General features: G+C 37.6%; 1 protein-coding gene and 1 pseudogene across 1 annotated transcript; one reads left to right on the forward strand and one right to left on the reverse strand.

Moving 5' to 3' along the window:
• Positions 1 to 2,343, reverse strand: LOC121797007 (annotated as a pseudogene).
• A 20,422-nt stretch (positions 2,344 to 22,765) lies between these two features.
• On the forward strand, positions 22,766 to 23,673 carry LOC121793921 (transcription factor MYB114-like). Its single transcript, XM_042191945.1, has 3 exons — positions 22,766 to 22,998; positions 23,093 to 23,222; positions 23,296 to 23,673. The coding sequence occupies exons 1-3, from the start codon at positions 22,866 to 22,868 to the stop codon at positions 23,603 to 23,605; spliced, it is 573 nt and encodes a 190-aa protein (XP_042047879.1). The 5' UTR covers positions 22,766 to 22,865; the 3' UTR covers positions 23,606 to 23,673.
• The last annotated feature ends 2,035 nt before the right edge of the window (positions 23,674 to 25,708 follow it).

The following is a 25,708-nucleotide window of genomic DNA, read 5'->3' on the forward strand; positions in this document are numbered from 1 at the left end:
CTACATCTCAATAGGGTCGACAAACAAAGCAACGATGTGAGGCTTGAGAACCTTCTCAGGTTGAGTGTATCCATCTTCGTTGCCTTTGTAAGTAACATCAATTATGCGTTCAAGATTTAGAATCCGCATCAAAACATCTCTCGAATATGGAGATGGCCTCATACACTCCTCATTTATATCCTTCCATGCGTCTGTTGCTATTTCGAAGAATTTAGCGACCGCTTCTTCTATTGTGGCGCCATTGTCTCTATATACGATTCTATGCCTGTAGCACTTTGACCTCTTTCCTTTTCCACCTCATAAGTAGCTATGTCGTCAATGACTCGACATATGAGGAGCCCCGCAACAAGCATTTTAGGCTTCTCGCTTAGCCATTCAAAGTCTTCCTTGGTGGCAGATTTATCCCCCAGCAACGCTGTTGTTGTGTGGTAACAGTAAGTGCAGGTGATGAGGGCATTCTTCAAATACTCCTCAAAAGGTGGTAAATATCCTTGAATGAACCACTTGGCCTCAACATGGTAGCTTCGCACCAATTCCTTGAGCTATTTTAGAAATGTAAATAATATTATGAGTTTACATAAATCCATATGATATTTTATAAGCGCATAAAGAATTAATTAATGTCTGAACTCATACAGATTCTATGGCATAGTGTGCCGCGTAGGATCTTCCTTCTTTACCCAATTCTTCTTCAAATTGCTCATACAGTTCCAGAAGAGCTTTGTAGAATGGCTTCACATACTCAGGTAGTTTATCCATCTCTTCAATATTCCACCTTAATAATAGAGCAATTGATCAAGTTGTGCACCATCCAAGTCAAGAAGAGCTGAAACACAAAGTGTAGGTCTAAGTTAATTTACCTCTCTATTGCCTCGGTAAAAACGTCGAGTTCTTCAATGACGCCGTAAGCATCATAGGTGTCATCTATGATTGAGGTCATGGCGATGGTTTTAGTGAGCATGACACGAGCACGAGAGAACTGTGGCTCATGGTATACTCCCATAGCCCAAAAGAAGCACTCCACCACTCTATCTCTTGCATATGGTAGTTTGGAGACAAGGTCCAATTCTTTCCACCACCTACACATATATACATGTATATATATGTACAATCAGTATTAAGTATTTATATATAGATAATCAAGGCGTCACTCATATATATTACCTTGAGACTTCGTGGAGCTCCTCCTTGTGTAGCATTTGCAATAGATTGTAGTCCAATTTAGCAAACCTCAAGAGAGATTCATTCTTGTGTTGATATTGTTCATAGATGGAGATAAAGTTACGGGCTTCGATTCTTGGATTTCCATAGTGCAGAGGTTGAATTAGAGCATGCACAACTTGTTTGGTAAGAGGAGAATCGAGGTGTGGCGCTATGGACTTGAGAGTGGCAGTGGCAAATTCAAGAGCATCGTCGAGTATAGTTTCTCCACGTGTTCTCAGGTACGAAGCTTCATAGAGACTTAGCAAGCCCTTGCCGTCATTCTTAAGGCCTTCATGGAATTTGCCATTCACATCGACCCATCTTGCAAAAATGTCTGCTTCACCAATAGTATGTTAGTACTTGGATTAAATTTAGTTTTCAGGAGAGTAAAAAAGATACGTACGAGAAGATAAACGGTGGCCATGTTGCCTGAATAATCGGAAATGAAGTGCAACAGTGTACAAATCATAGGATTCATCATCGCTATAATCTGTATTTAGATTGAAGAAATGCTGCAGTGTTTCTTCAATCTCCCTTTCAAAGTGATAAGAAATGCCAAGACGTTCGAGCGTGTCAATAAGGTTCATTGCTTCAACCAGATTGTTTGCAGCAGCTGAGATCATATCCAACACTTGATTCTTCAGCACTTGAACTGCCTTTGAATGTTGCTCAGCAGCCTAATATATAGATAAAGTTAGAAGTAGATAGTGAAAATTGTGGATTAATGATGAATTATTATGTACCTTAGTGATACGATCATCCTCTACATATTATTAGAGAATATCCTTAAGATATTATTCTATTTAGTTATCTTTTATTTCACCATATCTTTTCCATATCTTTGTTTTCTTGTTCAATAAGTTAGGTAGTAGTATTATAGTATTATAAATAGCAGAGCTTGTTATCATTCAATCAATCAATGAATTACATATTTTCCCTAAACTTGTCTTGAGCAACAAGAATATTATCGTTCCATATTTGCTGCCCAACGGAGAACGTCCGTGGAACCGCAAATCGTGGCCTTTCCTTCGAGCACGTCGAAGGTTCGATCACCTTATCTCTCCGAGAAGTTAGCCATCCGGCCTCGTTACGGAGGACGTCTGTAACAACTGGTGCTTTCATCCCGTACTCATCCTTCATCTTCGTTCATCTATATTTCCCAAAAAAAAAAAAAAAAAAAAAAAGTCGCAGCACCACCATCACAGCCACGCCTAATCCTCCACCTTCTTCGTCAATAACCTATTCACCACCAATATCCTTAATAGAAGTAGCTCAATGGCAAGCTCCTCGAGGGCCTCCTAACATGAGGACGTCCAGCGCTGGATCGGATGAACGTATACCGCCGACGGGGTTCCCCACCGGAGGCAATGCGCAAGTCACAATCAGAGACTCTTCGCGCCGCGCGACCACAAGCGCTTCACGCGGCGACGATCAGTCGCGATATCCGCGGCGCGATTTCCAGGCGGCCTCCGAGGCGCCGCACGATGTGGCAGGAACAACCGCGATTTTCTCCACCGGGTTGGAGAAGATCTTGGCGCGATTTGACAGAATGGAACTCAGGCTGGAGAAGTTGGAAGCGCCCGAACCTGATCCCCCCTATTTCTCGGACGAACTTGATGACGAAGGGTATCACTCCCCGCGCGACGCTTGGGCGGCAGAAGACGATGTCCACCGGCCTTTCATCCACGGACAACGAGACCGTGGTGGGGATATCCATCGTCGACGAGGCGCTGCCCGCGCATTACATTGGCGCGACGGCCGTTTTCCGCAGCAGAACGTTCATCGGGCGTCGTACCGCGATCGCCCCGAGCCTCGGCACCGCACGTGCTGGGACAGGCCGCAGGACCGGTACCTGGGGATGGACGAGTCCGAACAACAACACTATGTGGACTTCTATTCCGGATCGAGGCGTCGCCGGACTTGCTGGGATCCGCCCTCCCGCACATCCGGTGGACGTGTGGAAGAGATTCGCGCTCCTCCGCTGTCAGAACCACCGCCACAGCCTGTACCAGAACCAGAACTGTTCTATGGCCCGACGCATCGTGGAGCATCTGACACTCCCGCGTCAAAATACACGACGCGCCCCTCTTTCGGCCCCCGGGGCTTTCTTCACGCTGATTCAGACGTGCCGTCGCGATTCCCACCTAGCTCGTATACTGGACAGCAGCGAGAGCAGCCCCAAACCTGGAACCGGCACCTGCACCCCACATTCCCAAGCCCTCGTACCCCCGCACATCCACAGCTCGTTCTCGACCAGAAGCCACCGCTGCAGCACGTGCTCGACCAACAACCACGGCCAAGTCGCCACCGCGCTGCACCGCCCCCGCCGCTGCACATGGATCAGCAACGATCGTCATCCTGCGGCCATCCTACGACTCACCTCCGTCAAGCTGCGGCCTACCTCGAATTGCCCACTACTGTGAAGCAGCCCCTCCTCCAACGCCCGCCCTCCTGCCTGCGTTCCCCGAGCCTCCACTCCGCTACGAAGCTTGTTTCTTGTGAAGAGAAATACTTGGAGAGTGATGCAAAAGTGTTGAATCAAGTTGACTTGCGGCTCAATGAAAAGAAATTAGTAGATGATGAAGTACGAGCTATAGAGGTGGATAAAATTGATGACGATGATGGTCTTCATGATTCAAGTAAAAAGAATGAGGAAGAGGCATATGTAGAGGAGGACGATTCCATAGAGGAAGTGCTGAAGGTCATCTCCTCATTCCCTGTTGTTCAAGTGCAATCCAAATCTATTGTTGAGAATTGTTGGGGCAAGAAAGGAGATAATGCTTACGCCGGTTTGTGCATAATTGTTGGTGTCTATGTGGATTTGAGTATTAGTGATGTTACAAGTATGAATCATCGATCAACATCGCCCGATACCGATGCAAGGTTGATCCCTCCGCGCAGTGACATGTTGGATCCGAACATTCTTGGAGGCGTGAACAAGCTTTTCGATTTGGCAAGGAATTTTTCCAAAAAAATCGGGTCTCCTTTGTTGATTTTTGACAAGGGTGAAAAAGGGAGACAGTCAGCTGTTCGATATGTGTTTGATCCGGGAGGAGACGCCTAGCTAAAGCTTTTGCTTTCAACTCTCGTCAATGGTTCGTGGTTCCCACCTTGAGGACAAGGTGGATTTCAACCGTGGGGGAGTTGATACGATCATCCTCTACATATTATTAGGGAATATCCTTAAGATATTATTCTATTTAGTTATCTTTTATTTCACCATATCTTTTCCATATCTTTGTTTTCTTGTTCAATAAGTTAGGTAGTAGTATTATAGTATTATAAATAGCAGAGCTTGTTATCATTCAATCAATCAATGAATTACATATTTTCCCTAAACTTGTCTTGAGCAACAAGAATATTATCGTTCCATATTTGCTGCCCAACGGAGAACGTCCGTGGAACCGCAAATCGTGGCCTTTCCTTCGAGCACGTCGAAGGTTCGATCACCTTATCTCTCCGAGAAGTTAGCCATCCGGCCTCGTTACGGAGGACGTCTGTAACACTTAGCACCAGAATCATTGGTGATGAACTGATCGCCCCATAAACTTGGTGAGAAATTGGCGACGGGCCGCTGAATTTCAGCTTGTGGTGCAGCCATTTTATGGATTTTGTATTGCAAACACCTTAAATTAAGCAGAAGATGATGAGTGAGTGTAGTGACAAATACAACTCTATTTATAGTGGAAATTAGCTTGACTTTTCAATTCAATTGTGCATGCCAACCAACTTTGAATTTTAGAATTTTATTAAGTACTACTAGTAGTACTTACTATTTTCTTTTTCCCTGCTCTTTTTAGTGTTTCTCTCTCAAATAGTTACAGCATTAGCTATTTTAGTTGTAGCTACTTTTTTGCCTAAGCAACAGATGTTGCCGCAGCCAATTAAAATCACCACCTGCGGTCTGCCGCCACCGCTGAACAGCCACCTTGCGCCATGAATTTTCAAAGTTGCAATTTTTATTCATTTTTGTCATCCTCTGAACCTTCATTAACATAGTTAGTATTTGAAATGTTTTTTTTTTATTGTTGATATTCCTAAAATCACATCCGATTTTAAAATGGCGATCAAATTAACAACTCCTCTACTATAGAAATGAAACATGATGATCCAAACATTCAACTAATATATTCTCAATTAAATGGAATATACTCCCCCTTCCCATAATCTTCAACGAATTAATTATTGCTAATCCGTAATTATAAGTTAATACAAAATTCTCTGTAGTTAACCTTTTAGTAATATATACTCTAATTATGCGATCTAAATTCTAAAAAACATTTTTATGGGTAGCGATCTAAAAGATGTTTATGTTAAACCAATATGGTTAGCTTACATCACTTAGTTTAAGTGGATTAGACTTTTTTTGACTTTATAAGTACCTTTATTTGACTAAGAGTAAATTAATGCGACTGTGAAGACTGAAGAGTGAAGACAAAATTGCTCTCTTTAATATTTAATTATGTTTTGAGATATTGCATCAAAATTATTCTTTGAAATTTCGATTTTCCTTCACCTTCGTCAGTTGCCTACACATGGCATGCTGCAATACATAGTTCAAACAAGAATAAAGGTGTTTGCTTTACTATGCTGGATGTTGAAGGAAACTATACAAAACTATTTGGCCGTGGCTCAATTTAATTATTCCACACAACTATTTGGAAATTTGAATTAACTATGTCTTTCATTATATGCCGCACAGGCGCATACATTGAATTGTGCATGTCTTATGCCGCATAATTCAAATACTAAACTCAGGTACTGATGAATATATCTTATTTATCGATAATTATATCATACACTAAATATGACCAGAGAATAATTGTGTTTTTCTAGGAAACAGCTAGGTAGTATTAGTGTTATATTACAATATTTCTTTTGTTCAGAGTAAAAAAAAAAGAAAAATAGAAACAATGGTTAAATATTACGGAGTATTAATATAAAATGAGATACACGTTATAGCATTTACTATGGTGGCCGATCACGACCACCGAGCAATCGGCCACCCATCGGCCATCATGGGCCCCCATTGTGGTGAGGGGGCCGATCACCATTCTTAACCGCCTCCACTCCGAAGCCGATCCAGCGGCCCCGGCGATTTTCTTTTTTTATTTTATTTTATTTATTATTTATTCCCATATATACCATTCTCCACCAATTATTCATATTCATACCACTTCATTTTATCTCAATCTACATTTTACTTCTTTCTAGTCATAATGTTTTCAATGGTTTTTTTAGTTTGTTTTTTAATGTATTTTTTTAAAATGTAGGATGTTTTCTTTTTAATGAGATTTGTTTTTTTTATTGAATTGTCTTTAATATATTTTTCTTGTTATTTTATACTCCCTCCGTCCCAAGGAAGATAGCCTCTTCATTAGCGTCACATGAATTTATGCAACTTTATTTTATGTGTGAAGTGGAGAGAGTAAAGTAATAGAGAAAGAATAAAGTAGAGATAAACGTGTTTTGATTTTTAGTAATGAGTCATCTTGATTCAGACAAACTAAAAATGAAAGTGAGTCATCTTTAGTGGGACGGAGGGAGTATCATTTTATTTCACACTAACAATGATGTGGAAATGAGATAGGCTGTGGGATGGGCTCCCATTGCGCACGGAGATAGGCTCTGAGATGAGCTCTGGATTTAAGGCCTTATTGCTAGTGTTCTTAGATAGAGAAACTCAAATTAATTTTGGTAGATTTACCAAGATCGAAAGTATGACTATATTTCTTGGACGACTAGAATATAGTACTAAAATACTACAATTAGTTAAGAAATAAATATACTCCAGCTCCCTCTGTCTCTGAAAAGTATGAACTATTTTCTTTTTAGTCCGTCCCTGAAAAGTATGAACTTTCTAATTTTGAAAACTCATTTCTCTCTATTGAAGTGAGACTCATTCTTTTCTAACAATACCTTAAAAATTTTTCTTTTTGTCTCTCTCTTACCTTTCCAATTATGCTTTAAAATTCATGCCAAACCAAATATTCATAGTTGTTTAAAGACATAGGGAGTATATAATTATCAAAGTAAGTGAATAATGCAATCGACAAATAATAATATAATTGACGTTATCTGGTTACGTCTGTCATTTAGGAGAGCTTAATTAATTAGTCTCTTCTTTCTTGCATTAAATAAAAGAAAATAGGGTATTAATTAATAATTACTCCCTTCGTCATACTCTAATTGATATATTTTTCTTTTGAAATGTCCCGCTCTAAATGATATACTCCCTCCGTCCCATTAAATATGACTCACTTTCCTTTTTGGTAAGTCACATCCTAGATGACCCATTTCTACAAATGGCAACACTTTTATCTCTACTTTATTCTCTCTCTCTCGTACCTTGCTCTCTCCACTTAACACACAAAATAAAATTACATAAAACTCTGTGCCGCACAAGGAAGACGCCTGTAATAGTATGGCCCTTATTTGTGGCCTAATCTACTCCACCAGTAACCAGCCCATGCTTCATTGGGCTTGAGCCCAAACTCCAGTGTAGCCCTACATGTAGCAGCTTGTGGTGGTGTGTTGGGGCTGTGTCTTTTATATTCTAGAACCGCCTCTCTTCTTCCTCACTTTTGACTCTGCCTCTTTCTTTTTTCTCTCTCGGTTGTGAGTGTTGAAAACTAGGGTTTGCTACCTTCTTCTCCGGTGTACTCTCTGTGCTATCAGCTTGAGAGCTTGATCTCTATTCTCTCTCTTCTGCATGTGTATACACTTGGTGAGTGAGTGAGTGGAGTGTTGGAGAAACCTCTGGTTTCTGGTCAGATGCACTTGACCGTGTGAAGAGGTTTCTTGTGGTTCAGGAGAATTAGGTGACTGGTGTTTGGCCGTGGCTTTGATCTTGGATTGTCTCTGCAACGAGGTGGTTGCTGGATCTAGGTTCTCTGTGGATACGGTGGAGTAGATCTGTTATCTACTAGGGTTTCTCAATTATGGGGAAAATCAATCGGTGAACAACGAATTGAGGGTCGGATATTATAGGCATGTGCAGTTGTACGTGGTGCAACTTGAGCCTATGAATTATCTGTGATCTTTTGGTTATTTCTTTGTGTTTTGTTTTAGCCCTTTTCACATATTATTAAGGAGAACGAATTTGACATGTTTGTTAAGTGTTTCAGGTCCAAGGACATAGATGAAAACTTTAGCTGTTTTTCAAAACTTGTGTTAGATATTAAGAGATCTGGGGACAAGAATATTGATGATTATACAACTATTTCTCTTATGAATACTATTCCATACTCCTATAATGATGTTAAGGCTGCAATCAAGTACGGTAGAGATAATGCTACCATGTACATGATTGTTAGTGCCTTAAATCAAAGGAACTGGCATTGAAAGAGAAGTTTGATACTAAAGCTACTCTTGATAAGGCTTTGCAGGTCAGGGGGAGATCCAACACCAAGTCAAAGGATAAACAATCCGATGATAAGAACTCTGACAAGGGGAACAGGAAGAATCACACGAGTAAATCAAGATCTTCATCCCAAGACTATAAAAAGTCTAAGAGGTGTTTCAAATGCCATGAACTTGGACACTTTAGTAAGGAGTGTCCATTGAAAAAGAACAAAAATGTTGATTCTGACATGGTTGCTAGCCTTATCAAAACTAATGATGATAGTGGCACTTATTTTATGTACTGTGATGTTACCTCAGTAAATGTTTCCTTGAACTCTGAATTCAACAAGTCTGAATGGCTTGTTGATTCTGGGTGTACCTTTCATATTTCACCCTTTAAAGAATTATTTTCTGAATTAACTCCTGTCACTAATGGTTTTGTGTCTATGGCAAACAATAAGCAGTGCAAGATTGAAGGCATTGGTCAAGGCTGCATGAAGTTTGATTCTGGATCTATACATACCTTGAAGAGTGTGAAATATGTTCCTAGCCTCTACTACAACCTCCTATCTTGCTCAGCCCTAGAGTCAGAAGTGTTAGAGGGCAGATGAGGGAATGGGGTTATGAAAATCCTTAAGGGCTCTTTGTGCATATTTAAAGCTGTTAAGAAAAATAATCTCTATGTGTGCTCAACCATGCCCTTATGCGATTTACCTGTTGTCAATGTTGTTAAGATAAATTCTACTGTGCTTTGGCATACTAGATTAGGACATATGAGTGAAAAAGGCATGCATGTCCTGTCCAAAAATGGTGTTCTGTCTGATAATGATGTGAGCATGCCTTTACCTTTCTGTGATACTTGTGTGAAGGGAAAGCAACATAGGGTTGCATTTCCTTCTTTTGTGCCTACCTGTTCCAACAATAATGTTCTTGATTACTTGCATGCTAATGTTTGGGGGCATGCTTCTGTTACTTCTCATGGGGGGTGCTCTTATTTCATGTGTATTGTTGATGATTTTTCAAGGAAAATTTGGGTGTTCTTGTTAAAAAACAAGTCTGGTGTCTTTGAAAAATTAAAAAATTGGTTGTGCTTGATTGAGAACTGATGCACTTTTTATTAGCACTATAAATACCTGCAAGTATACAGAGCAGGAATAGTATCGCTAAAGGTTAGTACCGGATATCGATCACGGGGAAAACAATCACAGACTGTCTACCTTCTACTAAGCTTCATTCACTATTTGGAAAACTGAAAGTTTTGAGAATTTTGAAAACTAAAAACAATTTGAAAGCAATAAAACAACTAATTGCAAATAATTAAAGAGGTAAAATATGAGAGATAAGAGAATTCCAGGGATGTGCGTTCACAGTTAAGGTTGACATAAGTTTTGTCCATGCGGCACAAGCGTGGATTACTAACACTAGGGTTGTCAATCCTAGATTCGTAACTCCTAAAAGCTCCTAAGAACCTTGAAAAGTCCTCACTCTCAATAAACAATGTCGTTTTAAGGGAAGTTAATTGTAGTGTCTACTAAGTGGATCTAACTCACCAACCTCCTCTCACGATTATGTAGCAAGTTATATTAAATCATCACCGAATGTGTCACTCAAATGTAAAGTATTATAGAACAACTTAGGGAAGAAACGAAGTAAAAATAAAATGGATATTAAATAGAAAACGGAATTGTATAACTAAAGTCGTTACTAACACATCTCTAGGATCCTATGAATTTAGTTACACATAATTGAATAATCTAAAAACATAGAATGAAGGGAAAACAAAAAGAACTTAAGAACTAAAGCAATAAAACCAAAAGGTTGAATCCTTATAGCCTTGATCTTCTCTTGATTCATTCTTCAACGTTTTGCACAATGAAAAACTCTCTCAATTTTATGCTATAGAATTATAAGGCAAAAGGAAGATGATAATAAAGAGGTTTTAGGGGATATTTATAGAGGAAATTTTGAGCAACGGCAAATAAGGAAAAAGATGGCTAAGTTTGGTAAATCTTGGGGAAAAGTAGGTCAAATTCGTGCGCCGCGTTTTCCCAGCGGGCCGCTGCGCCTTGGCCAGCGGTCGCTGCATGTTGATCCGTAGCTTCTGCCTCTTGGATAGCGGTCGCTACACTATGTTGCAGCGGTCGCTGTGAATAATCCCGTAGCTTCCGAAACTCTTCGAGCGATCGTTGCGCACTCCCCAGCGGTCGCTGGGTGTGTTCTTCGTTTCAGCACAACTTTTTCCGGAGCGGACCGCTACTGACTCAGCGGTTGCTGTGCATGTTGCAGCGGACCGCTGGGCGTCTCGAAAACTCCAGATATCCAACTTCGACTTTTTGCTGTCTTTTAGGCTCAAATATGCATAAATCTCACAAAACACGTCAAAATATCAAAATAGAGAAAATATGCAAAATATGGACATGAATTGTGATTTTGACATTAAATACAGACCAAATAAAGGCCTTAAAACAGTGCAAAATCCTAGCGTATCAACTTCCCCAAACTTACATTTTTGTTCGTCCTCGAACAAAACAATACAGACACAAAATAGACGCATGGAATGCATAAGGACTAGACGTCATAATTGCCTCTAATTATGGAATAGATAGATCAAGCATGTATTAACGCAATCAAATCAAGCAAGGCTTATTAGTGCACTTTCATTATTAACTCATGGAACACCTCGAATTCATGCACTCACATGTGGCAAACTTCCAAAGATGGGAAGTGATTCTTTCTCCATTCTCAAAGTGTATAAAGGTCAAGTATATAGCACTCAAATCATGCATCATGCAAAGATGGCCTAACATCCTCCTAAATCAACTTAAACATTATGTAAACATAGGCAGACTAGGAACAAGTTCTAGAAACATATACATGAATGCAGATTAATCACACAAGAAAGAAATTAAGCTCAAATCTCACAAGGTATAAGCATGATTCAAAGGCGAACAAGCAATTCACTAATTATGCACCTTTTCACCAAATCATCATATCAAACGTCAAGCCATACTTAATCAAAGATGAAAAGAACTTCCTATCATTGGCAACTCGGTCTAATGTGTCCCTAAGCTTGCGTGTTTCTAAGTTCTTCATGTTAAGTTCATGACATGGATTCAACTTCGGGTTTTTAAAACAAAAACTTAAAATAAAAACCTAAGACAAAAACCTAAACTCACAATCCATCACTTCATCCCCCCAAACTTATTTATAACAAAGTGTAAAATAAGTTTGTAGAGTCGGTAGGGACGTGAGTAAACTAGTAAAAAGAAAACGTACCTTGAAAATTTTCGTGTAGTGGCTGGACGGGGCGAAAATTCAAAAAATTCAAAAAATCATGCTGGAAACTGCATTTGGGCAATGGTCGCTGGGTGTCCACCAGCGGTCGTTGCGACGAGTCAGATCCTTTCCAGAAGGTGGCCAGCAAGCCGTTGCAGACACTGCAGCGGTCGGTGGCGAGAGTCCAGAAACCTGCAAAAATTTTCATATGCACTAAGAAAATCAACTCATGTACCTAAGATTTTGAGGCCATGTTGTAGTGGGAGCGTTCTTTGTGAACATAAGAGGTTCATGGGTCTAAGAGAGTCTTTAGACTCAAGTCTTAGATCGACTTGAACCTAATCCCTGTAACTACAAGGACGCATTGGCTCAATCAGATAATCATTTTTGAAAAGATGATAGATTCTGAATAATAATCTAAGATAGACAAGAATGTTTGCAAGACTTGCGATACTACCCATAGACTATTTCAGTCGGTGGAAGCTAATGAATCTGCAAGTGTAAACATGAATCTTAAAAGGCTAGAATAATGGTAATGGATTTTACCCAGAGAGAATCACATTCTCGCCTGCCATTCTGCCTAAGTCGATCAAATATCATATTGTCGATTGTAGCCTACATAAATTAGGATGTATGTATTATGATTGTCAAGACAGTTCTCTTTAGTAGAAGTCTTGAGGAGATCATCTGCATGGAACATCTTAATAGTTATGTAATGCATGGCAAGAAACACGTCATTTGGAAACTTATATAGACCATAATGGTCTCAGGCAAGCATCTAAGTCATAGAATATGTGTTTCATCCATGTTGTCAAATCTTTTAAATTTGATTAGTGCCCTTAACAGAGCTACATGTACAAGAAAGTTGAAAATGCATTATATAAGGTATTCTTGGTACTCTACAATGATGACATCTATAAAAGTTGATAAACAACAAAGAGTGTTATCTAGAATAGGAAGCTGGCCGTCTACCCAGTTTAAGGATGATGGAGTTAAGATAAACTAGTTACATTCTTAGCATCTAAGTTATTAGATTGCTAGAAAAAGAATGTTATGTTTTCTTAAATAATCCTACATCTACACAATACTTAGACACTTTAGCATTGAAAATTCTAAGAAAAAGTTTTACTTTTCTGGATGGAATTATCTTGTCTCTAGTCAAGTGTTTTTTTGACAGTGAATGAGATCAAGAAGAATGAGACAAGTTCCATAATTGAAAGTCTCATGTATGCTATGATGTGTATTAAGTTAGATATTAGCATTACCATTGGCATAGAAGCTTTATATCATTTTAACCATGGCCAAGGACATTGGATTGGGTAAAGAATATACTATAGTAATTGAAGAAGACTGAACGGTATGTTCAAGTTTACCAGATATCCATGTAATGTCTTTTAGTTTACGCCGACTAAAGTGATCGGTGATCAAGTCATCCTCTGACTATGTGTTCACTTTAGGAGTTGAATACTGACACATGAAGGAGTGTGATCAAATCATAGACTCTATCATGAAAATTACAAGTGTAGTTTCATTGGAAACTACTAAGGTAGTTGTTCATCTCAGTAATTTCTTAATAGCTTTGACTGTGATTCCGAGTATGTATGAGTATTATATTTTGCTATGATTACTCTAGTCATATGTCTAACTCAAGGGAAGCACGAGCTGATGAAGCTAAGCAATCACATAAAGATGAAGTGTGAAATTAATCAAGGAAAAAGTGCGCAGCGAGACATTATGGTTACCAAAATATCACCAGAGAACAACTTGGCAAAATTTTTCACAAAATTCCTATATGGCAACATGTTTTACACATTATGTGAAAATATGGTAGTTCGATGTATCATGATCCGAGACCTACTTAGAGTACAAGTGGGAGAGTTTTGACAGTGGGTATACTCGAAAGCATGATTTTGAGTATAAATGGGAGATTGTTAGGATTGGTATACTGAAAATCATGTTTCGATCCTGTTGCACGAATAGAATTGCTTGTATACAATAAACTCTACAATCCACTTTTAACCCAAAGCGAAAAGAAGTAATTTTATCGCATTGATGTTTGCTTGTGCATTTATAAGATGTTTCTCAAACATTTAAATGTATAAGAAGCAAATAAGTCTAATTCTTCTACATAGTAGACTGGTCGTGAACGATGTTCACAGAAGGTGACGCAATCGGTTCTTTGTAGAAGAGAAATAGAAGTTCACAACCTAGATAAGCTTTGCCTACTTGTCGTGAAAGGTTGCAGTGCCAGTTGACAAACACAGATTTTGCATGTTTTTAAGGACTAGATTTGACTTGTTTTAAATATCAATCATGCAAATTATGTTCTTAAATTGCATATGTTATTCATTTGCTATTTTTGACGTGTTTGTTGATATATGATAGAAAAAGATAGAAAAAGGTGAAAAAAGGCCAAAGTGCAGCAGCCTCTGTTCGAGCCCATTCTGGAAGCGATTTTGAAGTCCTATCAGTGCCTACTAGATACCAGTCTCTTCGTCTTCGAAAGACCTTCGCGTGGATACCTTAAACATCTAAATCGGAGTTCTGTGGAGAAAGTTATGGCCATTTTACAAACATCGCGCAATGCAGTCAAAATCTGGCGGAAATTCACGGAAGAAAAGAAATTATTATATTGTGAAGCCAAATCTCTCCTATTTCTTGTAGGGCACGAAATTTATCAAAAATAAACCTTTTTCCAGCCTATAAATACCTCTGAACCTAATTCATAATCTTTATCTCAGAGCCTCCAATCATTCTCCATCTCTACACCTCTTTCCATTCCATAATACACACATAATTCATCCATCTTCCATTGGAGCGGAGCTCTGCAGATCCAGGCAAGAGAAGATTGAAGATTGAAGATTGAAGATTCAACCTTGGGTTATATCAATTTCTTTCATGTCTCGTACTTTAATTGTAGTTTTTACTTGTCTATGAGTAGAACATCTTTTGTAGAATTTTTGGTATATATATTCGATTGATTTTCCTTGTTAGCTCTTGCAGTTATTTGATTTATATGGTGCTTTCTATGTTCAATTGAATAGCTACCTCTTGAATACATGTTAGAGTTGATTAGAGTACTCGGGAGATGAAATAATTGACTTGGAAAAAAGGGATAATTCACACCTTAATTCAATAGAACTCGGGAGAGTTGAGGTTTTGAGTGAGGTCTTTGATCTTATATGCTTTTAGGAGTTAGGGGTTTAAGGGTTAGAAGGGGACTTCAATCCTATCACCTAATCTACAGGTTTCTCACCTCGGGAGGGGGTTTAATCTATAATTGTGATCGACTTAATAGCTCTGGAGACCGTAATTCAAGGAAGTCGATTGTGTTTTTGGATCCTAAAATTCTACATTCTTAAGCCTGCTTTGTATTATTTTTTTTATGTTTTCCATTTTTTTGTTTATTTCTTTCAGTCTAGTTTAATTAATCAACCCAAAAATCACGTGTCTCTAGATAGTATATGACGCTTAGTATATGGTAGTCAGTTGCAATCTTATTCCTTGTGTTCGATATCTGGTACTGACCTTTAGCTATACTAGATCTACCATGTATGCTTGCAGGTATTTTTAGTGCTAATAAATAATACCCGCAAGTGTACGGGGTTATCGTAGCAAATAGCAAGCAAGAGTATATCGTATCCCACAGAGACAATTAAGTGTAAACCTAAGTACCACGAACAAACTTCAACTACTATCCAGACAATCAGGAATTTTGGTTTTGAAACTAACAACTACTGAAAACATGTAAATGCAGAGATTAAATTAGAATAAATAAACAAGAGAGCGATAAAGCAAGTTGTGTAGATGATGGAGAAATATGCAGAATTCAAGGATCCGATGCACAACTCATAGCCTAACCCAATTGAAACCGATTTACCATTTAAAGTCTCCAGAATTGTTGAATCAATCACAATTGTAGATTAAACCCCCTCCCGAGGTGAGAAATCTGTAGATTAGGGGTAATAGGTGAAGTCCCTTCTAAATCTTAGACCTAACTCCCAAATGTTTGATTAGATTAAAGATCCCACTCATAATTTCAACTCTCCCGAGTTTTATTGAATTAAGGTGTGAATTATGCTTCTTTCAAGATTAAATATTTCATCTCCCGATTACTCTAAGAAATCCTAACACTCCCAATTGGTGATCAAGCAATTGATAGGAAAAAGCACAAGAATAATTCAAACAATTACAAGAGCAAGACAAAAACGAAATCAATTGGATTAAAACTATGAATCAATGCATCTTCACCAAGAATTCCACATAAAGAGTTTAGTTACTCATATTCATGGCGGAAATCAGACAAAAACTAAGAAAAACAAGAAAAACCATGATACGAATTACAATTGTCGGAGGAATCGAAGCTTGAATCTTCAATCTTCTTCCAAGAGTTCTTCAGAGAGAGAGAGAAAGTGTATTTTCGCGGCTGGGGAAGAATACCCTCTCGTTGCCCTAACTTTTCTCTTTTTATTTCCCTTCAGAAAAATCACGTCTGGGCTAAAAATCGTCAGGTGGAATTATTGCACATAAAATCCACCCGGTCGGGCAGAAGTCTCTGGACTCTTTATGAACAAAATTGGCCACCCGGCCGGGTGGAATTATTGCACATAAAATTCACCCGGCCGGGTAGCTCCTGGCAGTCCGCGCGGCTTTCGTAGATCGGCCATATCTCTCTCATCCGAACTCCGATTGGGGCGTGTGAGGTACCCACGCGAAGCTCTTTCGATGATGAAGACACTGATACTCTCAAAATAGGATTTGGACCCCATATTGATAGGTAGATTAACGTTTGAAGCAGACCCCAGTCACGACTTGGCTCATTTTGACCCTTTTTTTACCTATTTTAACTTCAAACACTGGATAAACTCATCAAAGCACCTTTATAGTGAAATATGGACGTAAACTCAAGTAATATGCATTTAAACACCAATTATCATCACGCTTAACGCCCAATATAATAGTTAAAATATGAGTTTATCATCAGTCCGCATGTTTCCTTACCTTAGGAAATAAACGAAACTAGTGTGGTATAGCACTGAAGGATCCAACAGTTGAGATAAGTTTTTCTTGCTATTTACTGAAATACGAGGTCTCGGTGATTGTTATTTCTTAATCATTGTTGATATAACATTGAGCATACTATATTGATTATGCACTACTTTGATATATCAAATGGTGTGGATTTTTTGCAATCCAAGAATCCTGATATCTTGGGTAGTGGTGATCAATGTCTAGAGGTGCTAGTATTGTTATTGCAATGAATCATGTGTTGGGTGAGTCCAGTTTGATAATATCCTCAAGAGGTGTTCGAAAAAGGTTTTATTATTCAGAAACCCGACCGGTTGGAATTTATTCCAGAATAATAAATAAAGATTTTGAACTAGACAACTCTCGGAAAAAGATATTAATTAATTAAAGTCAAATAGCAGACTTAAATTAATTAATGGATATTTATATCTTAAACACGGAAAATAATAAATTAAAGAGGTAAAGCCCGGATTACTCGTAATTTGGGATTAGACGGGTAGTCACTATTATTTTACTGTAGTGGCTGATAATAATATTCTGTTGGACTTGTATTAAATTGGGGCTTAATTTAATTAGTAAAAGTCAAACAGGTTTTACCCAGGTCCGACCTCCATTGATCCATAATCTGGCCCATCGTAACTCTATATATAAAGGAGATTAGGGAGAAGACAAATTAATTAATTTTATTCAAAAATTTCGTTTCTCTCTCTCCAGAATGACCGATTTTTTCAGTTCTCTCCAGATCTGAAATTTTGTCTTCTTTCTAATTAATCCCTTTTCGATTCTAACAAGCTTTGCCCACCCAAAGGTTAGATTCTGAGTTCGGGATACAGATTAGAAGATTCGTGGTTGAGTACGAAGAACATCACGTAGAGAAGGAGCAAGCAATCAACGATTCTTTGGAGAATCAGAGCAGTAATTCTAAACTGTAGGAATTCATGAGTTAGGGTTTAATTTCCTTAAGCATGAATTTATGTGCATTCTAGCTTGCAATTGATTATTTTAACATGTGAGAAATTGATCCCATAATCTGTCAAATAGATCCATATGTATGATTTATTTGTGAATGCATGACTTCCGCTGTGCAAATGGCACCAAACCCTATACTCCTCAACAGAATAGTGTTGCTGGAAGAATGAACATGACTTTGTTAGAAATAGTCAGATGTCTTCTTTCCTTAAGTGGTTTGTCAAAAAAGTTTTGGGGTGAAGCTATCAACACTGCTGCTTATTTGGTTAATAGGTCTCCCTCTGTCCCTCTTAAGGTAGAATGCCCCGAGTTTGTTTTTTGGGGAAAACCTGTTAATATTTCACATCTGAGAGTTTTTTGATACAGTGCTTTCATACATTCAAAGACTGACAAGCTTGAACCAATGTCCAGGAAGTGCATATTCTTGGGCTATCCAGATGGTGTCAAAGGCTACAGAGTGTGGCTTAGGGATGAGACTGGATTCATAGTCACAATTAGCAGAGATGCGATCTTCAATGAGTCTGAATTCCCCTGCTTGGCTGATCCTGTTACTCCCAAGCCTAAGGATACTTCAAGTGAGGTGGAGTCTGCCTCCAATGAGGTGGAATTACCTCAAATGGGGTGGAGGGTACTGAGCCTTCTGAGTTTGTGCAAACTGTCAATCTTGTGCAGGATAACTCAGAAAATGTACCTGAGGTTCCCCAAACTGATCCAACTGAGACTCAAAATTCTATTGATACTAACCCATTTAAATCTGTTATTGGTCCTCCTAACTATGTTTTGGCCAGGGATAGGACTAGGAGAACAAATGTGAAGCCACCTAAGAGATTCAGTGATGAACTGAATCTGATAGCCTTGGCTTTCAATGTTCATGAATCAGATGGAGATGAGCCCCAGTCATATAAGCAGCCTCTTAAGTCCATATTTTATTTTAAGTGGCTGGTGGCCATGGAAGATGAAATGAAGTCTTTAATTTTGAATAAAACTTGGATCTTAGTTCCTAGACCTAAAGATTGTACTATTGTTGAGTGCAGGTGGCTGTTAAAGCTAAAGCAGGAGCTCAATGGCTTGAGATACAAAGCCAGGCTAGTTGCTAAAGGCTTCACTCAACAAGAGAGGGTAGATTACATAGAAATCTTTGCTCCTGTGGTAAAATTTACAACTGGATGTGCTTATTTTTACTGGGATCTGAAACAAATGGATGTTAAAACTGCTTTTTTATATGGTGATCTTGACAAGCCTATTTATATGAGCCAACCTGAGGGGTTTGTTGACCCTAAGTACCCTGATCATGTGTGTCTCTTGAAAAAGGCTTTGTATGGGTTGAAGCAGTCACCTAGGAGATGAAATATTAAATTTGATCAATGTATGCAATCTATAGGTTTTACTAGAAGTGCTTTTGATCATTGCCTTTATTTCAAAAATCTCTAGTCTGTGCCTACTTTTCTTCTTCTATATGTTGATGACAAGCTTATTATGAGTCCTAGTTCTGTTGCTGTCAAAAGTGTTCAAGATATGTTGAGTACTAACTTTGACATGAAGGATTTAAGAGATTCTTAGAATATTCTGGGCATTGATATTGTCAGAAACAAGAAGAAGAAGGAGCTGACTCTTCACCAAAGCTCTTATGTGAAAAAGATCCTCAGTAAGTTTTATATGATGGATGCTAAGCCATCCACGGTCCCCTTGGCTACCCACTTCATCCTTAGCAAGGATTAGTGTCCTAAGAATGAGAGTGAGATCCAAAAGATGAAGAGTATTCCCTAATCTAATGCTATTAGGTCTGTTATGTATTTGATGGTGAGCACAAGGCCTGACATTGCCTACTCTGTGTCATGCCTATCAAGATATATGTCTAATCCTGGACAGCCTCACTGGAAAGCTCTTAAGTGGTTATTGAGATACGTTAAGCATACTGTTCATTATGGTTTGAATTTTTCTAAGTGTACAGATGATACTAACCTTTGTGGTTTTGTAGATTCAAACTATGCAAATGACAGGGATAAGAGGAAGTCCACTACCTCTTATGTTTTTACACTTGGTGGATCTTGTATAAGCTGGAAATCACAATTACAACATATTGTAGCCCTATCCACTACTGAATCTGAGTACATTGCTATTAGAGAGAGGCAATGAAGGAAGCACTTTGGTTGAAAGGGGTGATAAGTGAACTTAAGTTCCACAAACAACCCATAGTCATTTATTCTGACAGCCAATCAGCCATACAAGTATGCAAAAATCCTGTTTTTCATGATAGGACAAAGCACATTGATGTCAGATTTCATTTTATCAGGGATGTGATAAAAAAAAGGTGAGGTCCTGCTAGAGAAGATCCATACTGATCACAATCCAACTGACATGGGGACTAAGTGCCCCTCTATGGAGAAGATGCTCTACTGCATCAAAAAACTTCACATTGATTCTGGATAGGTAAAGTGGTTAGGTTTACTCCCTTGTGTATTATCTAACTTGCTATACTTGTATAACTATGATAGATGTACTGTGGGAATGATGTCCCTTGACTTGGCAGGCATCAATAGGCAATGATGAAAGGCACAGGCCGAATTCCTCACTGGTTTGATAAGGTCCAAGGTGGAGAAATATAATAGTATGGCCCTTATTTGTGGCCCAATCTACTCCACCAGTAACCAGCCCATGTTTCATTGGACTTGAGCCCAAACTCCAGTGTAGCCTTACACGTGGCAGCTTGTGGTGGTGTGTTGGAGCTGTGTCTTTTATATTCTAGAACCGTCTCTCTTTCTCCTCACTTTTGACTCTGCCTCTTTCTCTTTTCTCTCTCGGTTGTGAGTGTTGAAAACTAGGGTTTGCTACCTTCTTCTCCGGTGTACTCTCTGTGCTATCAGCTTGAGAGCTTGATCTCTCCTCTCTCTCTTCTGCGTGTGTATACACTTGATGAGTGAGTGAGTGGAGTGTTGGAGAAACCTCTGGTTTCTGGTCAGATGCACTTGACCGTGTGAAGAGGTTTCCTGTGGTTTTAGAGGATTAGGTGACTAGTGTTTGGCCGTGGCTTTGATCTTGGATTGTCTCTGCAACTAGGTGGTTGCTGGATCTAGGGTCTCTGTGGATACGGTGGAGTAGATCTGTTATCTGCTAGGTTTTCTCCATTAAGGGGCAAATCAATCGGTGAACAAGGAATTGAGGGTCGAATATTATAGGCCTGTGCAGTTGTACCTGGTGCAACTTGAGCCTATGAATTATCTATTATCTTTTGGTTATTTCTTTGTGTTCTGTTTTAGTCCTTTTCACATATTGTTAAGGAGAACGAATTTGACATGTTTGTTAAGTGTTTCAGGTTCGCAGCTTCTTGATCAGAAGGATCTTGAAGTAGAAGTAGTTAGATCTTGTGTACACTTGTATTACTTGTGTATTCTGGGCTGATTGTCACCTCACGGGGTCATCTTCCTTAGGACGGGGGAGTAGTATATTTCTAAATATAGAAGCATCACTCTCTCTACTTTTTCCATCTCTTACATTATTCTCTCCGCTTTACTCACAAAACAACACCACATAAAATCTCATGTCAATGCTCCATTTAGAATGGGACGGAGGGGATATTAACTAAGGTTTATATTATAAAATACATAAATCTTAAATCATACTCCTACTATTTAGATAAATCTTCCCTACTATTATATCTAATTTAACTTAATTTGTTTGTGTTAAGTCTAAAACGAACTGTGCTTTTCCGCATCAAATAAGTTAAGCCAAGTTAATTTGCCCACTAAATGGTCTATATTTTTTGCTTTAAACTCTACTTTCAAGTTGCTACGAATTAATTACATCCTTCCGGTGACAGTTGACTAAATAAATTTGTTAAATAAAGGCAAAAAAAATTAAAATGCAATTATTGGTGTTTGAAATTTTAAAACATTATTGAAATTATAGCTTTAGGAAACAAAAATTATAATTCACACCTAAATATCAGTGGAAAATATCATAAAATTACGTACTACTACTATATTCTTATTAGTTCTTTCATTTGTTCCTCATTATGTGCTCCGCATAGGAGAATGAATAGGTGGAATGTTGATCGAACTTGGACATCCAAAATAAATACTCCAATAAAAATTGGATCTATAAAGTCCGCCTAATAGGCCTTTCGGGCTAATCGGGCCTTGGGAAAAAAATGGCCCAAAACAGCTAGCTGAAAAAGCTCACATGATGTTGTTAATAATAGGGTTATGGTCTTTATAATTGAAAAAGAACTCATGTAAAATTCATTAATCAAAATAAGTTAATGATTTTTAAAAATCATTAACTTATTATTATTATTATTATTATTATTAATATGACAGACGTGTTTTTAAAATTGATAAGGTAACTGATGTATGTGTTAAGTGTATTGAAAAAAAATTATGGTAAAAATTCGATTGCGGTCTCATTCACAAAATTTTATTCGAATGCACAATCAAATACTTTCTCACACAAATTAGATTTGTGAGAAAATTGAGAAAAATAAACAAATACTTAACTTTTATTATTAATTATTAAAATTATGAAAACCATAAATTAAACAAAATCTATTATTTGTCCATTAATCTGGCTATGTATATTCATTAAAATAATTATGCAAATGTAGCTTCACGACGTTGCTTAAAATGGAATTTTGGAAAGTAAAAGAAAATCCAAAACTCGAACTATGATTATTTTTTAGTCCAATAACTTTATTAAGAATATAAGGAGCCGAGGGTTGACAAAAGTATAGTGAAAGTGAGAAATATAGTTAGGCCAACCACCCCACGGGCCCACACACATATGAATGCATTTGGTTATAAATTAATAGAATAGAAACAATTTCTACATAATGTCGATTTCCTAGTGTCGCATCTCTCTTGGCAAATGAGATCACGTGCTCATTAAACTAGGCGGTCGCCTACCCCAAGACTAATATTAAATCAAAATTAAGAAATAGCAAAGTCAAATCAAATACTACTACTTACTAAAGCAATAATTAGTTTTCCCCTACTTTGGGCAATAATTAGACAAGAGGGGGGTTGTTTGAAAGGTTTGGAAATTGGACAAAAATGGTGAAAGCCGCTTATGTCGATAAAGATGGGTTGAAGAAAGGCGCTTGGAGCGAAGATGAAGACACTAAGTTGAGATCTTATATTCTCAAATACGGCCATTGGAACTGGCGATTGCTCCCCAAATTTGCCGGTATACTTATCTATTTTTATTCAATCAATCATATATAGTCATCTTGATTTGGGATTAATTATAGTAGTTGGATTTATATGTATATTAATTCCAGGGTTGCAAAGATGTGGGAAGAGCTGCAGATTGCGATGGATGAATTACCTGAAACCCGATGTGAAAAGAGGGGAATTCAATCAAGAAGAAAGAGATCTCATCGCCAAACTTCATTATGAACTCGGAAACAAGTATGATGATTAATTAATTATTTTATTGATCACAATTACTATTTTTTTTAACCAATTAAAATTGTTTGAATAGGTGGTCTGGGATTGCAGCGAAACTGCCGGGAAGAACAGACAACGATATCAAAAACTACTGGATGACTCATCTCCAGAAAAGGGGAAAATGGGGTGAGATTTCGGAGGAAGAAAACCCAAGCAATAATCGCAAGAAAATGGAAAAATCATCTGCGGTTACGTGGATAGATCCGAAATCAGAAAAGACGGAGGTATCTAACTCTCAGATGTTTATTCTGGAATCATCCAATTCAAATTCATCACTAGTTTTGAATGCTTTCAATTGGGATTTGAATTTATCTGTAGAGCAAAATGGCCTTGAAACTTTATAAAGGATGCCAATTCCTAATTCTTTTTGTTGCCCATCAATTAAGACCAGTTTTTTCCTTTTTGTTAATAATTTTTTTTCATGATTCAAGGAGAGTTCTGACTTGGCCATTTTTTCTCCTTTTTTATTGTTCTTTTTTTTTTCTTTTCTCAGTTGGACTTCCCATTCTAATTGTGACTAGAAATTTGTTGTATTAGTAAGATTGTAAAACTAAAACATGATTTTGTATATAAATCACCCTCTGTCTTTAGGAGTGCTAGGAGTCCTAATGACGTGAGTTTTAAAAAATGTAAAAAAAAATGAGTTGAATAAGTTAGCCGACAATAAATCTCTCTTATATTATTATATACTCCCACAGTCTCCAAAAAATATGCACTTTGGGTCTCACCTCATAAGAGTAAAAGAGTTACCAAAATTAGAAAGTACATATTATTGTGGAACGGAGGGAGTATATTTTATAGTAAAATGTGAGTGGAATAAGTTGGTGGAATATAGAGTCTACTTACCATTTATGATAAAAGTGAAATATGACTCTTATTGTGAGACGGACCGAAATGACGAAATATGACTCCTATTGTGGGACGGAGGGAGTAATATTTTGGCAAATATACATTATATGATCAAATAGCTTCTGCTTTTGAATTTTTATGTCCGTAGCCAACGTCGAAAATACAGTGATTTGCATGTAACTTATGTAGAGTGCTTGCATAAAGATTAAAAAAAAACTGCGTCTCCCTAGTTTTTGCTACTATGATTTAAAATTTTTAATAGTGTATTGCATTATACTCCCTCCGTTCCACAATAATTGTCATTCTTTTCCATTTCAATCCGTCCCACAATAATTGTCATATTTTATTTTTACCATAAATGGTAAGTAGATCTCATTTTCCACTAACTCACTTCACTCACATTTTATTACGAAACCAGTATAAAAAATTGTGTCTCACATTCCACTAACTTTTTCAACCAACTTTCTTTACATTAAAATCCGTGTCCACAATAAGAGTGACAATTATTGTGGGATTGAGGGAGTATATATTAATAAGTACATCATTTCTCTTAAATTATTGTGGGATTGAGGGAGTATATATTAATAAGTACATCATTTCTCTTAATACTGTATTATTCTATTCCAAAAAATTCCCACCTAATCCCGCATCCAAGAAACTTTTTAGCCACGTTAGGATACTGTCAATTTTCAACCGATGCACTCTTTTAGTCTGTCTGTAGGCATATCTAAAAGGCAATAAAATTGAAAAAAGGAATCGGAATTTGCAAGGATACATGCGGGTTGTGGTATAGTATGTGCTTTTAGAAAGTTGGTTCTATTAGCATGTTTGGAAAATAACTTAAATTTTAAAAAATTAGTTGTTCTCAGTGTTAACGTGCACATTAACTAAAAGAGTTTCTTGGTATGATGGAATGGAACGAAGATGAGAATGGAACAAAGGTGGGAATGAAATGACAATTTTATTTCATTCTTATGCTTGGTAAGCACAAGGAATTCAAATGGAATGAAATTGTTATTCATTGATTGATTCTATTCCCATGTTTGGTAACTACAAATAATATAGGAATGTAATGAAATGAAATATGAATAATTAATATGTTGATTAAAAAATATATTTTATTCAAAAATATTTTTGCCAAATATTTTTCTTGTGTGTGTGTGTATGTGGTGTTGTGTGTGTACGTGTGGCGTTGCGTGTGTATGTATGGTGTGTGTCTGGTGGTGTGTTTGTATGTGGTGGCGCTGTGTGTGTACGTGTGACGGTGTGTGTATGTATGGTGTTGGGCGTACTTGTGTGCACGCGCGTGTGTTCAGTTATTAAAAATTCTAAAATTTTAATTTTATTATAAAATTAAGATGATATTAAATTAAAATATAATATAAGATAATATGTTATATAATTTTGTTAAAATTTAAAATTAGAAGAAAGGAAAATGAAATGGAATGGAATGGTCATTCCTTGGCTAAATGGAAGGAATGACTATTCTCACGTGGATTGGAATGGTGATTACCAAGGAAAAAAAATCTCAAGCAATGGAATGGAATGGAGGTAGGAATGTCATTCCATTACCCCATTCAATTCCACCATACCAAGTA

Source organism: Salvia splendens, chromosome 3 (genome assembly GCF_004379255.2).
Source record: "Salvia splendens isolate huo1 chromosome 3, SspV2, whole genome shotgun sequence".
NCBI classification, from domain to species: Eukaryota; Viridiplantae; Streptophyta; class Magnoliopsida; order Lamiales; family Lamiaceae; genus Salvia; species Salvia splendens.

Coding starts and splice junctions, on each gene's coding strand:
- LOC121793921 (XM_042191945.1), top strand. CDS start 22,866: ATGGTGAAAGCCGCTTATGTCGATAAAGATGGGTTGAAGAAAGGCGCT. Junction 22,999..23,092: donor ATTGCTCCCCAAATTTGCCG/GTATACTTATCT, acceptor TATTAATTCCAG/GGTTGCAAAGATGTGGGAAG. Junction 23,223..23,295: donor CATTATGAACTCGGAAACAA/GTATGATGATTA, acceptor TTGTTTGAATAG/GTGGTCTGGGATTGCAGCGA.